Here is a 16,450-nt window from a genome sequence, read left to right on the forward strand (position 1 = left end):
TGCTTATCCACAGAGAATACTTAGATATTTCAATGTTTTAACCTTGTGTTTTCTGGATACCTGTGAAGTAGGCAGGTCCAGCATTTTATCCAGTCAGATTTATTTTGAGCGCATCAAAATTAATGCTGTATGATTTTAACCGTTGGAAATCTATTATGGGCCAGATCAATTCTTTGATTCTTCAGGCCAGCTGAGGTTGTTGTGGAGGAGGCACTGTTCACAGCCCTTGGGGGTGGGGGGGAGGCATTTAGTCATTGTGTAAAGGTGGTACCTAGTGGCCTGACTTAAGGCACATGGTTGCAGGGTTTAAGAAGGAGCTCTGGTACATTACCTATGGCTGAAGACGCTTATTGTGACTGGGCTAAGTAAGTTGGGAGGTGTTTTGGGGAAAAATCTTCAGGTAGTTGCATGTGAAAGCTCATGACATTATAGCTTAGCAGGGGCCAGACTGAGCTGGAAGCTCATATTCGCAGAAAGAATTTGGTTTCACATAGATTTTTTTCTTGTTTTTTCAGGAGGATATTAATTTGTAACTTTTTCTTCTAGATAATTGTGACCTTCATTTTAAAGTAGCGAGGGATCGGTATACTGGCTATCCTCTCACCATAGAAGGTTTTGCATTTTTGTGGTCTGGTGCACGAGCGACATATGGAGTCAACCGGGGCAGAGTGTGCTTTGAGATGAAGGTAAGACTAGTTATGATGTTTAATAGAATGCTGTATAATTGTGCTGTGCCAATGTCATGTGAAGGGTTCCTGGTTCGGTTCCCAGATTGGGTATCCTAAGTTGGCTGGGGTAGGTTTGCTGCACAGGTATCGTTTACCTTCCCTGAGGAGGGGAGGGAGTTAAGGTCATTGCTAAGGTGGCACTTGGCTGGCATTAAAGCCCATGATAATGTTCGTGAAGCAGCACTGGTGCATCGTTTCTGTCCTCAGGACCATTGCAGCAATGAATAAGCAGACATGAGAGGGTGGGCCTGTTAAAACAAGAAAAATTCCTCAGTAGTTGCTAATGAAAGTTTCATATCATCCTGCCATAGCATAGATAAGTGGGTTATGCTTCCCTGCCAACAGGCAGAGAGAACAATACAACTTAACAATTCCTCTTCACTCAGGAAGCACACAAGTGGTTATGCACCTCTACCAGCAGATAGAAATGGAGTAAAACTGACTCGCTGATGTAACACACGTAGCCCTGCCCCGACAGCTGGTGATCCGGGAATGGGATACTCCAGAAGCTGGACTTAAGGTAGGCAGGGCAATGGCAAAGCTATACCCCCTGCCAGAGGAGACCTTGGCACTTCTGATGCTCTTGAAAGTGAATGCTTTGGTCTCTGCGATGACCATGAAGACGACCATCCCAGTGGCAGGGTCGGCCGCGTTAAAGGACTCCCAGGACTGAAAGTTAGAGATCCATTTGAAGAGTATCTTTGAGGTTTTGGCCTTGAACCTTCGGACTGTGATCTTTAGTAGCCTTATGCAGCAAGCCTGTTTGAACTGGGTGCAGAAGGCATAGGAGAAAGATTGTTTTCTCAGCCAACTCCAAGCAGGCAGCCTGTTTGGAAGCGGGGGTGGCCTGTGTGGCAGATGCACTGTATGATTTGGTCAGGATGACTGCCAGGAATATGGTCTCAGCTGTAGTAGCATGGAGGCTCCTGTGGTTGCGTAATTGGTCGGCGGATATATGATCCAAGTGGCAGCTATGAGGTCTCCTTTTAAAGGAAAACTGCTATTTGGGGAGGACCTGGAATAGTTAAGCATTTGGGAGAGTAAAAGGGAAATAATTTGCCCGCGGGATGTGAGGAGATATCAGTCCAACAGGAGCTCTTCTGCTTCCTCGCAAAAGTAAGGAGAGGGAAGGCAGCAGCACTTTCGGGGGATAGTTCTGGTCGAGGGACTGGAGGATGTAAATCTGCGCAGTGAGGCCAGGCTGGTCCACTCTTCCCTAGAAGCCATCGGGGGTAGACAGGTCCTCTTTTACGAGTTAGTGGACCAAGATCACTTTGAATCAATGGGCTCTAGAGTGATAAGAGACGGCTACATTTTAGAATTTTCTTGGCCGGTCCACGAAGCCTACATAATGTCCCATTGTATATCCAGCATCAAATGAGAGGCAGTGTGGAATTTTGTTGCAACAGCTGAGAAGTCTAGAGGCAATAATGCTGGCTCCCCTGCAGAAACATGTCTAGGGAAGGTGCTCTATTTACTTCGTGGTTCCAAAAAAATAGGGCACCTTCTGCCCATTCTAGTTCTGAAGAAGGTCCATACAGTGCTTTGGGTGCTGTGTTTTTTTGCATGGAAGCATTTCGGGCAGTGATAGGTGCAGTTCGGAAGAGGGAGTATCTGGTATCCTTGGGTTTAACAGCTGCACATCCCCATCCAACCAGACCATCAAAAGTTCTGTGGTTTATGGTGCTAGGAGAGCATTTTCAGTTTCGTGCTCTTCCATTCGGCTTGGTGGCGGCCCCACGGATTTTCACCAAGGTCATGATGGGTGGTGGCTGTGGCGCTGAGAAAAGTAGGGGGTCCTTTTTCACCCATACTTGGACGACTGGCTCATTCGAGTGAAGTCGAAATTGGAATGTTGACAGTAGGTTCTGTGGGTCATGAGAATGTTGCAATCTCTGGGCTGGGTACTAAACCTGGCAAAGAGCAATCTAGGTCCATTCTAATCGTTGGAATACCTGGGGGCATGGTTCGATACCCGCATGGGCAAGGTGTTCCTTCGGACAGGGTGACGACGTTCTAGGCTCAGGTTCTTCAGTTATTATGGCTTTTGGTACCCAGGGCCTGGGATTATTTACAGTTCCTGGGTTCTATGGTGTCCACACTGGAATTAGTTCTGTGGATGTTTGCTCACATGTGCCCTCTCCAGAGAGCGCTTTTGTCCTGTTGGAGTCTGCTGTCTGAGGACTTTCACCTTCTTTACCACTTCAGGGATGCTTAGGTCCAGTCTCTCATGGTGGCTTTCTCACCCTAATTTGGGGAGAGGGATGGAGCTGGCGATTCATTTCTGGGTATTAGTGACCACTGAGGCCAGCCTCAAGGGTTGGGGGGGGGGCCATTTGTCAAGGATGGACAGCTCAAGGTTGGTGGTCTGTACTGGAAGCATCTTGGTCTGTCGATCGGTTGGAAACGAGAGCGGCTTGCAGGGCATTGCTTTCTTTCCTTCTGCAGGTGCGAGGGCAGACAGTGCAACAACGGTGGTGTATATCAATCGCCAAGACAGGACAATGAGTTGTTTGGTGGCTCAGAAGGCCCAGGATCTTTTTCTCTGGGTGGAGCAGCATCTGGCTGGGTTGGACAATATGCAGGCTGACTCTCAGCAGGCAGCATTTAGATCCAGGAGAATGGGAGTTGTCCTCGGAGGCCATGGATCTCATTTGACCCAGATGAGGCAGTCCCCAGCTGGACCTGATGGCTTCGCGGCACAATGCCAAGGCGAGTTGGTTCTTCAATTGCAGGAGAGGGTTCTGACTTGAGGAGCTTGTAGTTGAAACAACCTCTAACCACTGAGATTGATCCCTGAACACCTTCATTAGTCCTGCAATCAAGTCCCAAAGAGAATCTAATGTCACTACTGGTGGTCTTTCTATAATCTGAAGAGAGTCTGAGATATGTGCAGTCTTAGGAAGCACACTTTCCATATGTTGTTCTTTCTCTCCAAAGGAGACTGGTAAATGTAATTCTTCTACTTCTCCTTCATTCATCAAAAGATGTTTTTCGTGAATTTCCCCCATCAGACTCTCCCTCCTGATTTGGTTCTCTGCCTCCTTCTGTCAGGGGATTAGCAGAATTATTTGCTCTCCACAAAGCAGTAGAATCATTACCAGGGCAAGTAAGCAGTGGTGTCCTGGGTCTGGCGGCATAAGTGATACTTCCCCAGGTGAAAAAGATGCTCCTTTACTTATTTCACCAATGAGGCTTACCCGCAAAGGATCCGGAGTAGAAACAACAAAGTCAGTTATAACCTTTGATCTACTGGTAGCGAGGGTTCTGAAGGAAAAACCCTCGCTGTGCCTTTCCTTTTATGTGGCATTACTGATTAGAAATGAACAAGGAAAATGGACCAAGAGACTTTTGCTGTATAAAACCACTGTTTACCTTACCTCTTGAGGGGACCAAAATGCAGGAAGAGTCAAGGGAGGTCTTTCTCAAGTAATCAAACTTTGGCAGCATCTGTGCGCCTCTGCGAGCCCGGTTTTAAGGCTCTTCCCTGGCCTCGGGTGGAAGTGACGTCACGGTACCCCTCCGTTCCAGCACCTGGGGATCTGAGTCCGGTGACAGCACTCAGTCCAAGCAGGGCGATGTCTCCCTCAGAACAGGACTTCTCCCACTTCCTCCAAATGGCTCTGTTCCAGCTGGAAATGAATAATTATAATCTATGATTATGCAAAGAATTTACGTAACAAAGAATGACATTAATTGTAAATGTAAGAAATTGGCAGTAGGGGCGGAGCTGGGGGCAGATCTGGATTGACCCTCCCAACCAGAAAGGTATTCCACTGGTAAAGCAACTTTCTGGGCCAAATTTAGGGCATCCTTTTCAGGGATATTTGCAAGGCTGTAACTTGGTTATCCATTGCTAAGCATTTCCGCATGGATGTCCAGGCTAGGAATGACTTTGGACCACCTCCTACCCAGTATGAGGGTACCTTGGATACGTCCCATTTGTCTGGACTAGAATGGCAGGATAAGGCAGAAGAAGTTTAATTTTATTTTTATTTAGATTTTTATATTCCGCTTTTTGCACTTTTTTCAGCACTTCAAAGCAGATTACATTCAGGTGCTGTAGGATTCTTACCTAACATTCTTTTCCTTGAATCATGCCATACCAGTCCAAACTAGGCTGGAAAAAGTATAGAAATTACAGCAATTTATTCTTTGGGAGAACAGAAGATAGCACGATTCGTTAGGTCTTTCCTGTCTTCCTTTTCTTTCTCAAATGACAGGGAAAAAATATATATATAACTTTTTTTTTTCATGTGCTCAGTTGATTAGCTGTGACAAAGGTTTATGGCTGCAGTATTTCATATAATGTGAGTGGTGACATGGAACATTTGAAGTTCTCATCGTCTTTTAGTACAAAGGTACAATCCATTTATCTGGGTTGGTATGATAGGATTCAAGGAAAGGAAATTATCAGGTAAGATAAAATTTCTCTTTCATGGTACCAGAATCCCACCACTGGTTCCAATTTAAGCTGGAATTGAGAGAAGAGGACATCCAGACTAAAGATAAAAAGAATGATGTGTACTCTGTGCCTTTCAAAGGAATTTTACAACCCTTAAGAGCTTTCAGGGCATATGCTCATATTGCTAATATGCAGTCTTCAAGTGTACTGCATTATAAATCTATTATTTTGTCCTTTTCTCAGATTAATGAAGAAATTGCTGTGAAGCATCTTCCTGCAAGCGAGCCTGACCCACATGTTGTCCGCATTGGCTGGTCCTTAGATTCCTGTAGCACTCAGTTAGGTGAGGATACATGCCTGTGCTTCAGATCACTATGAATGTGAACTTGTCCAAAATTGCCTTGTCATTGTCAGTCTCTGCATGGGTGTTATTCTGTAGCTGAACTATAGCAATGGTTCAGCACTGATCTTTGGTACTCAGTTCTATTTCTTAAACTCTTCTGCCATTTAAACAAAAGGAGCAAACTTCGTCCCATTCCTCCCAGAAATAGATGCCTGTCTTCAAGAAGCAGAAAGGAAAATTGTTAAAATAACATGTTTAGTTGTGAAAGTCTTTCTCACTCTTAGGTGAAGAGCTTTATTCTTATGGCTATGGAGGCACAGGGAAAAAATCAACTAACTGCAAATTTGAAAACTATGGTGAACCCTTTACGGAGAATGATATAATTGGATGCTTTATTGTAAGTATCCATATAAAAACAGAATACATTCAGTTCACCTTTGAGGTCTGTAAAGCAGTTGGTTACTATGAAGTCAATATTTTTGTCTTTAAATAGGACTTTGAATCTGCAAATGACATTGAGATGTCTTTTTCAAAGAATGGCAGACCACTGGGCAATGCATACCGAATCAGAAGAGAGGTGATAAGTGGTCAGGCTTTCTTCCCACATGTCCTAGTGAAGAACTGCGCCATTGAATTCAACTTTGGACAGCGTGATGAGCCCTATTTCCGCGTCCCTCCAGGGTACACATACATTCAGCATGTTCCGCTGCATGATCGAGTTCGTGGCACCATAGGACCAAAGAGTAAATCTGAATGTGAGGTGAGTCCGTGGCCTGTTGAAGCTGTACAATGGAATTGGCAGAACTAGAGAAGTGAATCTGAAATCCAGCTCTTGCCAGTATGTTACATTGAAAAATAAAAGAACTGTTCCTTGTTCAAACACGGATCAGTCCAGACAGTGGGTTGAGCCTCCTGTTCAGCAGATGGAGACAGAGAAAAACTGAAAGGGTATCCTATATCAAGACAGTGCTCACCCTGCATCCCTTCAGTATTTCTCTGTCTCCAGCAGATGCAGACAGTTGAACCTGCGGTTCCCTAGCATTATCTACATTTCTTCTCTTTGGTGATTTCTTTTCTCTTCCTCCCGCTGGGTTGATACAGGATCAAGCAAGTATCGTTTATTCAAGTTTAAAAAAAAAACAAACCAGAATTTGTGCAAAGGGAAGACATAGTTGTCTCCCAGCTCTTACTGGGTCCCAGGGGGGATTTTTCCCCTTGAATATTAAGCCTGGGACCCACTTTCCCGGTGACCTCCAGCCTGGCTGCATGTGGTGATACTGGTGGTCCAGTCACTCCCCCTTTTTGCCTAGTCTGACCCAGAAGAGGCTCCTGGCTCGGGTTCTATAGCAGAGAGGTGTTCTTTCCTCTGTCTAAAAACAGACTGATAGGCAAAAGGCAATCGGCAGCGTTTCAGCGGCACTTACAGGGGAAGGAGCGTAGCAGGGCTTGTTCCCTTGCTTTAGCTCGTGTCAGCCAGGCACTGCCATTTTTTCAGCACAAGCGTGCTTGGCCCCCCCCCCCCCTCCCCCCCCCGGGAGTGGATGCCACGTTCATCAGCCTGCCTTGCCTGCGGGGAGCCTGCCTCTCAGCTCTCCCGCGATGGGCTTTGCTCCTTATGCCTACCTGGAGGGGAGGGACCCTCCGGGGCAGCAGCTAAATCGGCGATTCGGGGTCGGGCCGTGAAGCGCATTCCTAAGCCGGTTCCCTCGCAAAAAACCGCGGGAACGGTGGCCATTTTGTCTCCAGAGCTCCCTTCTAGTACAAGCCCTGAGGGACTTGTAGAGCCGATTTTTAACCCTTCACCGCCCGATCTTAGCCCCGTGGATTCCCCGGGTCCAGTTTCTGACCCCCCCCCCCCCCCCCCTTACCTGGGAAGGTTCAGCATCGTTTTTCTACAGAATTTGTTCTCCTAATGCATAAATCTTTTCTGGCTAGTTTGGAGGAATAGAATGATCCCTACCCGAGCCCCCCCCCCCCCCATCCGAGCCCCCCCCCCCCCTCAGGTGGTCACCAGTCAGGGCCCTAGGGTCACAGATTTACCGGGCACAAATAGGGTCAGGACCGTGCCGGGCATACCGGATCCTCCAGACCCCCTTGGCCATCGCCTCTGCCGGATCCCGATCCAGACTCAGAAATGGCTCTTCCGAATCCGCCTGCCGACGGGGACGATCCCAGGGTTCTGAGACTATTTCAACGTGAGGAGCTGGACACACTCATTCCCTTTGTGTTGGATGAACTTGGCATTAAGGTTCCGCCTGAGGAGCCACTCACTGCCTCAACTTCAAGCACTGTGGACCCAGTCCTGGCGGGACTAGGGCTCCGCCACGTACTTTTCCATCCCACCCCATGCTTATGCAGCTCCTGTTTCGGGAGTGGGAGTCTCCCGAGTCAGGCCTCCGGGTGGGAAGGGCGATGGACAAGCTTTATCCTCTGCCAGACCAATGTCTGGAGATGCTTAAGGTACCTAAAGTAGATGCTTCTGTGTCCGCAGTCACCAAACGCACCACCATCCCAGTGGTAGGAGCCACGGCTTTGAAGGATCTTCAGGAACGGAAGCTGGAGCTTCATCTCAAGAGGATCTTTGAAGTTCTGGCATGGGGAGTTAGGGCAACAGTCTGTATCTGTCTCATGCAGCAGGCAAGTCTCAGGTGGGTTCACCAATTACTCAGCACCCAGGACCTGCAGAGGCAGAATGGCTGGAATCTGCTGTGGCTTATGGAGCTGACGCTCTCTACGATCTCCTCAGGGTTCAAGCCAGAGCCATGGTCTCAGCGGTTTCAGTCTGGCGTCTCCTCTGAGGAATTGGGCTGCAGACTCCTCTTCTAAATCACAGTTGGGCACTCTTCCCTTCAAGGGTAAGTTGCTTTTTGGCAAGGACCTGGAACAGCTTATCAAATCCTTAGGCGAATAAGGTTCATAAGCTGCCTGAGGACCGCCCCAAACAGTCCAGGTCGTTTTTTCAGTCACGCTCTTGCTTCAGGGGGCAGCGCAGGTACAATACCCTTTGAACCCCTCCAGCAGGCCACACTTAAGGATCTGACTCTTAAGACAGTTTTTCTCGTTACTATTTGCTCTGCCAGGAGGGTGTTGGAGCTCCAAGCGTTGTCTTATAGGGAGCCCTTTCTCCGTTTTTCTGATTCAGGTGTCTCCCTTAAGACGGTACTATCATTCTTGCCGAAGGTTGTGTCTTCTTTTCACGTCAATCAGTCAGTGGAACTCCCTGCTTTTTCTTTCTTTTTTTTTTACATATAGAAATTAATCTATACTTGCTTGATCCTGGAAACAATCAGGAGAAAGTGTGGAAAACAGAGAAAACTAGGGAACCGCAGGTTCAACTGCCTGCCTCTGCTGGGAGACAGAGAAATACTGAAGGGACGCAGGGTGAGCACTGTCCTGATATAGGATACCTTTTCAGTTTTTCTCTGTCTCCCTCTGCTGGACAGGAGGCTCAACCCACTGTCTAGACTGATCCGTGGTTTACAGGAACGAAAATTAGCAGGTAAGAACCAATATTCCTCTTATTGGCATGAGGTTTTATTTTCCTCCTTTTATGCCACCTTTCTTTTCTTGCTTTTTAGGCTCCTTGGGATAAGATGTGAAGGGAGGGTTTAATGGAGTCTCTGTATATTCTAGTGTCTGATTTTTTTTTTTTTCTTCTTCTATGGATGGGCTCAATATTGTACTTTTCACACAGCCTATGTAGGTTAATTTTCTCCTACTTGTTTTGCACTATTCTGTTTTTCCTAGCATGTAGCCAGATGGACTGAGGACTCTAATGGGTTATGCACCCCTGCCAGCAGATGGAGACTGAATCAGATTTCATAGCTGATGTCACCCTAGATACATACCTGCAGTGATCTCAGCCCTTCAGTATTTCTCAGTCTCCAGCAGATGGTGGTCATACCTCTGCCTTTGGGGACTGTTGTATTTTTGAAAGGAGAAATTCTACATTTAAATTGGAGAAAAAATTAAGGTATCTCCTGCAGTGATACCTAAAGGTCCCTCATACAGTTGAGAATGAGGCGATTTCCAAGATTCCTCAGAGGTGTGCCTTGGTCTGGTAGCTGGTTCCTGGTGTGGATTTTGCTGCTTAAGCTGCTGAAAGGCAGCAGGTGCAGGACACCGAGCGCGGCTGTGATGGCCAAAGCCCTTTTCCCCTGCAGCCAGAGTTAGTCTCTGTACTCAGCTGGTAAGTGCTAAGCCCAGGTAAGGAAAAAAAAAAAGAGAGAAAAGATGATTACTCCCGACTCAGACTTTTGGAGGGGTTTAGTTAAGACTTTCTCTGATCTAGCTTGGCGCACCATACCAGTGATGTTCCCAATCCCATTGGGATAAAGGGAAGTGGGCTATGCCCCATTTTAGGCTTGGTCGGCACACCATGTGGTAGGCAGCGGCACTACATTCTTGCGCGCACATTTTTGTGCATGTCGTATTGCCCTCCATAGAACGTCTGTACGCTCAGTGCATCGGCTATGCGCATAATGTCGTGAGTGTATGCAGGCACAACCTACTCAGTGCAGAATACAGGTAAAGCCGGGTGCATGGGCTATGCGTGCGCCTTGCCGCATCGTGCCTAGGCGCCCGAAATCTGTGTGCGTAAAATTTTAAGCGCGAGCTGACAACACAGTTACTGCTGCCAATGGCTCAGACAGCCAAGAAACATAAGTGCCTGTCTCTCTGTGTTGCTTGTCATTTTAGGGCTTCACAGTCTGACCTGGATGCCGGCACAGTGAGGAAACCCAGGGAGAGCTGGCCTCCCCGGACTTTGCTAAGCCCAGCTCCTCCTATTCAGAGGATGGGTTAGCCACAGCCTTAACTGGAAGTACCCCAGATCTGAGTACCCTCAGGACTGGGTCATCCAAGGGAGAGGGAAATTCAGCGGCACCTACCCCAGTACCTCCTGGGCTAGACATGGACCCTACTGCCTTCTCTTGGGTAGAATTTTTCCAGGGCCTTCAAGCCTTCATACAGGTGCAGTCTGCTACCTCACTTGCCCCTGCCGGACGGAACCTCAGCCGGTAAGCCCTCCCTCTCCCAGTCCTATCGGAAGACCTTGAGGCATGCCTTGCCTCAACAAGAGTATCCCTGGCAGGGACCTGGACAGCACAGATGAAGAGGAGGATACAGATTTCTTGGAAGATGGGGAAATTCCCCCTGGTTTAGAACCGTATCAGACCATGTTATGGTTTTTCCATAGAGATGAATTGCTGGCCCTGGTTTCCCAGACCCTGAAGATGCTGGGAGTTCCTGGGGCAGACTCTGATGGAACCAAAGAAGAACCTCATTCTGATTTCCCTACAGAAAGCCTCTTACTATTTTCCAGTATTGGAAGCCATTCAGGAGTTGATAGACCTGGAATGGGATGCCCCAGAAGTGAGTTTTAAAGGGGAAGAGCATTAGAAGCTCTATACCCACTGGATCCAGCAGTGAGAGGGCGTTTGCGTCTCTCTAAAGTGGATGCGCTGGTCTGTGCCATCTCTAAGCGAACTATCCCTGTGGAGGGAAGAGTGACCTTAAAGGATACACACAATAGATGGATGGAGTCCATCCTTAAATGGACCTTTGACACAGTAGCAATGACCTTAGAATTGCCTCTTGTGCACTGGTAGCTAGTTCGTGCCTACTCCTCTCTCAGGAGGTGGATGACTCAGGAAGGGGAATGAATTCCAGAGCAGTTATGGAACCCGCTGCCGCCTTTTTAGCTGACGAGGGCTCGGGTCTAGTCCATACTTCAGCCAGAGGAATGGCCTCAGCGGTAGCAGCCAGAAGACAGCTATGGCTGTGAAATTGTTCAGCAGACGCAACCTCCAAGGCCAATCTTACAAAGATGCCCTTTAAAGGATCACTCCTTTTCGGAAGCGAATTGGAAAAGTTGGACAACAAATGGGGCGAATCTCCAGTTCCCCGGCTACCAGAAGATGAGAAAGCAGTTATAGCGCTCCTCACCTATGAGGGGTCGATCCAGGGGCTCTCTATGCTTTCGCTCCTACAGATACTCGACATTTCAGAAGTCTCTGCCCTTTGGGAGGTCTCAGTCCTTTCATAGTCAACAGCCCAAGAGAGGAGCAGATTTGGGTTTAGGTTCGTCCTAAACCCCCCCCCCATGAAAATTTGCTGATCCACCCTCAGAACAAGGTGAAAGGGGGGTCAACTGTCCCTCTTCTACAGAGGTTTCTCGATCATTTCAAACAATGGGTATTGGAGGTCATACGAGAAGGATATTTGCTCGGGACATATTCATGATGTCTCCTTGCCACTCCCAGCACAAGAAGCAGGCAATGGAGACTACTCTTTTAAGGCTCCTCAGGATGTGGGCTATAATCCCAGTACCTGTGACCCAGGAAAATACGGAGCATTATTCCATCTGCTTCATCGTACCCAAGAAGGAAGGTTCCTTTCGCCCCATCCTGGGCCTCAAGTGCGTCAATCAACATCTACAAGTGAATCATTTCTGCATGGAAACTTTACGCTTCAATAAGATAAATCAGCCGTAATTCCTGTCCAGCTCTGACTCTGCTTCTTTTAATTACACACTAAGTTGAACTTTTTGTACCTTATTTCTCCCATTTGTATCTTTTAAACTTTTAAAATCTATTTTATTTCATTTTTATTTTTTGATGTAACTGTAAACCGCTTAGTTCACAACTTGTTTGTATAGGCAGTATACAAACATTTTAAAATTAAAAAAAAAAATGCTCCGTGATGACTGTACAATCGGAAAGCTCTTAACCTCCCTGGACCTATCCAAGGCCTACCTACATATTCCAATCCATCAAGAACACTGTTTCCTACACTTTGCAGTACTGGGTCACCATTATCAGTTCCGGGCTCTGCCCTTTGGCCTAGCCAGCACCCCCAGAATATTTTCTAAGATTATGGTGGTTGTAGCAGCAGCATTGAGAAAAGAGGGAATCCTGGTGCACCCGTACTTGGACAATTGGTTGATCCAGGCCAAGTCTGTGGAAGAGACTGCGTGACCAATAGTGACCTCCTTGCTTCAAGAACTCGGTTGGGTCGTAAACCTGGACACAAGCAGTGTCAAGCCATCCCAGTCCTTGGAATATCTGGGAGTCCGGTTCGACACCAAACAAGGCAAGGTCTTCCTTCTGATCACGTGGATAAGGAAATTGATGTCTCAAGTGCGTCAGTTGATGAGCACGATACGCCCGACGGTGTGGAGCTATCTCAAAGTTCAGTTTGGCAGCAAATCTGGAGGTAGTGCCGTGGGCGAAGGCTCATTACTGTCACGTTGGAACCCGAAGTCTCAAGACTACTCAATTTGCCTCCACTTACTGATGAGAGTATGCGCTCTGCTCCAGTGGTGACTACAGGAAACTCATCTGAGCAGGGGTGTATCCCTGTTCTTTCCAAACTGGCTGGTCCTTACAACAGACGTGAGCCTTCGGGGCTGGGGAGCTCACTGTCAGGAACCTGATAGCTTAGGGACATTGAACCGAGGAAGAGGCCCTCTGGAACTTCAACCGCCTGGAAGCCCGGGCAGTCAGGTTGGCATATCTACTATTCAGCCACAGACTCCAGGGTCAAGCGGTCCGTGTCATGTCGGACAAGGAAACGACAGTGACCTACATCAATTGCCAGGGAGAAACCCAAGAGCCAGGAAGTGTCACAGAGGAGAGACCTCCTTATGGAATGAGTGGAAGTACATCTACAGATGATCTCAGTCTCCCACATCGCAGGAAAAGACAATGTCAGAGCAAACTTTCTAGCAGGGAGAGTCTAGATCTAGGAGAGTGGGAATTGTTGGCCAAAGCATTTCAACTGGTGAGATCATTGGGGCCTCCCATCAATTGACCTGCTGGCCGCATCCCACGATGCAAAGGTTCCTCGATTCTTCAGTCGCAGAAAAGAACCATGGTCCCTGGAAGTTGACTCTCTCATTCAGATCTGGCCGGAAAACGAGTTGCTATACACCTTTCCTCCATGGCCCCTGCTGGCAGGGTCATTCACAGAATCAAGCAGCACAGGGGACTAATCCTGCTAGTAGCTCCAGATTGACCTAGGGGTCCTTGGTGTGCGGACATGCGGAGGCTCCTGGAAGAGAACCCCCTGCGCCTCCCACTTCACGGACCTTTTACAGTAGGGACCAGTCCTTCACGAGGATCTGACTCTATTCTGTCTTACGGGCTGGTCCTTGAGAAGGCGCGCCTGATGAAGTGAGGATATTCTGCAGCGGTACTTATCACTTTACTCCGCACTCAGAAGTTCTCCACGTCCCTAGCATGTGTGCGGGTCTGGAGAGGGTTTGAGGCCTGGTGCGAGAAACGCGGTGTCTCCCCTCGGGTGGTCAAAATCCCACTTTTCTGGAATTTTTGCAGGACAGCTTAAATAAAGGTTTGGCCCGTAACTCCTTGAAGGAGCAAGTAGCGGCTTTCTCCTGTTTCAGGGGTGAGGTGAATGGGATCTCCTGGAATTTTTGGCAGGTCTGTCCTTTCGGCCGCTGCGCAGTCTTTCCTTGCATTTATTGACTTTGAAAATGGTGCTCCTGGTAGCTATATTTTATTTATTTATTTATTTATTTGAAACTTTTTATATACCGGCATTAGTAAGCATACATCATACCGGTTCACATTGTAACTAGAAGGTTGGAATTACAATCAACAGGGAGGGGAAAACTGGGAGGAATATACATAGAGCAGGCAGGTTGGAAATTAAAGCAATTAACAAGTGAAACAGACTATTTACAGGTATTTACATGGCAGCTTAAGCAGTAATACTGACCGGTCACTTCTCTGAACTGCAGGCATTGTCATGCCGGGAGCCCTTCCTCCAGATGACTCCAGGACGTTGCAGCTACGTACTGTTCCATCCTTCTTGCCCAAGGTAGTCTCGGAGTTTCATTTGAATCAATCCATTTCATTGCCATCCCTAGATAAGCTCAAGGATGCGGAGGATTATCTGCTCCTCCGTCATTTGGATGTCAAGAGACTTTTAGTGCAATATCTGAAAGTCTCAGAACCGGCCCGAAAGACTGTGTGTTCTTTACGGCGGAAGAAAACAGGGCGAACCAGTTTCATGGGCTACCATAGCTCGCTGGATTAAGGAGGTGATCAAGGGAGCCTATGTGGAGGCTGGAAAGCCATTACTCTCTCAGAGCCATTCCACTAGTCCTCAAGCGGTTTCATGGGCGGAGGTCAGATTACTGTCTCCCATCGATGTCTGCTGGGTGGCGACGTGGTCCTTCTTGCACAACTTCTCCAGGTTTTATCACCTGGACGTACAAGCCCAAGAGGTCACTGCCTTTGCAGAGGCGGTGTTGACTGGACCGTGAGCAGCCTCGTGCCCTGATCAGGAGTAGTTTTGTATATGCTAGGAAATGGAGAACTTACCTGAGAATTTCATTTTCCTTAGCTTAGACGGATGGACTCAGCATACTACCCTCGGCTGCCCAAGAGTTGCGCCACAGGTCCTGCCGTGGAATGGGCCTCAAATCCAAGGGATCATGGTTAAGTGTTCATCCCAGACGCTAGGTCACTGCAGGGGGTATATGTGCGGTGACGTCAACTTTGCAACGTGACTTCGTCTTCATCTGCTGGCAGCATAACCTCTTGGTCTTGAGTTCATCAGTCTACGCTAAAGAAAACAAAATTATCAGATAAGTAATTTCTCCAATTTCCTTCCTTTGAATCCCCTACACCAGTCCAAAAGCACCTGGAAGGTCAAAGAGCTTTGGTTCGCACTGACTTATTTCTCTTAGGAAAAGGTCTTTGGATTTATCAGAAAGGTCTAATGAATTTTTTTTTCTCCTTGGCGAATCAAGTGCAAATCTTCATCTGTCTCATTTGTTTTTGTGTTCTTTACTCATTTGGGAAGAGGTTGGTATTGAAGGTTCTCTTTCACGGTTTAAAAATTTTATTTTTTGTTTACAGAGCATTGATTTGAAGCTAGTTTTCCATTGCTTTGTCTTTAATATACTGGCATCTCACTGCTGTTACTAAAACCAGTAATGTTCCTGGAAAAGTTCTGTTCTCTCTCCATTTGCTGGCATAGTGGCAAAAACCCATGCATTGGACCGGTGTAGTAGGATTCAAGGAAAATAAAATTATTGGGTAAGACTAAATTTCATTTTTCTAAACCTGACAGCTATATAGCTCCCTGTATTACAAATTGAATTTTTTTTATACAGCTGCTCCTACTTGTTTTATTAGGAACTAATAAAATGCATTTTCAACAAATGTAGTAACTGGTCCCAGGTTTTGAATTAATATTTAGTGGGAGATTTTCAGCTGGCCCCCGAGTGCCTAAGATAATGAAGTTTTAGCTCATTTTTAGCTGCAACCTAGCTGGCTAGGTTATAGCTGAAAATGAGTCTGATAGCTAAAGCTTGTCTATTTTATCTGCTGTGAAAGGGGACATTTACCATGTATAATTTAGCCATCTAACTCCTTAGTTAGGGGGCTAGATAACTGCTGAAAGTCAGCCCCTTAGTGTTCATTTTGATAAATGTCTTGCTCTCTCCGTTTGTTCGGTTCTCTGACAAGCTGGGATGAATCAGCCATGACATGTGATGCTATCCAAAGTCACTGAACAGACCCATCTCTCTGCTCAGTAAAGTTTTACTTCTGAGCATTCATGGGCATTCCCACATGTGCACTGCCTCGTGTGCCCCTTGGTCTTTTTTCTTTTTTTTTTGGCCAAGCTTCCACATTGACTCGTACCTTCTCTACTAACTTTTTCTAATCTTCTGCTTTTACAGTTTTTCTTCAACTTCTAACATTTTTCAAGCCCCTCAACAGCACTTTTCAGTGCTACCTAAAAAAGAAAAAATCAAAAGATATATTGAAAACTGTCTGGCTCTAAGAATGCCACGACATCTTCTATAGGTACCTGGTCCAGATCACAACTCTGCTAACTGATATCATTGTAGTTGGATGTCACCTAGATCCCAGGAGAACAGGGCTTGGAAGATGAAGGAACTTCTCAGGTCAGTAAAGAGTCTGCACCATTCATCCTCCT

The 16,450-nt window shown here is 47.0% G+C and overlaps 1 protein-coding gene across 1 annotated transcript in view; it reads left to right on the plus strand.

Annotated features, from left to right (window-relative positions):
- The window catches only part of HNRNPUL1 (heterogeneous nuclear ribonucleoprotein U like 1), a 173,085-nt gene that overhangs the window by 58,514 nt on the left and 98,121 nt on the right, over positions 1–16,450 (plus strand). Inside the window, exons 5-8 of the mRNA XM_029571581.1 lie at positions 547–686; positions 5,377–5,476; positions 5,761–5,873; positions 5,970–6,236. Coding sequence (XP_029427441.1) covers positions 547–686; positions 5,377–5,476; positions 5,761–5,873; positions 5,970–6,236 — 620 coding nt within the window. The remainder of the gene's footprint in view (positions 1–546; positions 687–5,376; positions 5,477–5,760; positions 5,874–5,969; positions 6,237–16,450) is intronic.

Source organism: Rhinatrema bivittatum, chromosome 11 (genome assembly GCF_901001135.1).
Source record: "Rhinatrema bivittatum chromosome 11, aRhiBiv1.1, whole genome shotgun sequence".
Taxonomy (NCBI): domain Eukaryota; kingdom Metazoa; phylum Chordata; class Amphibia; order Gymnophiona; family Rhinatrematidae; genus Rhinatrema; species Rhinatrema bivittatum.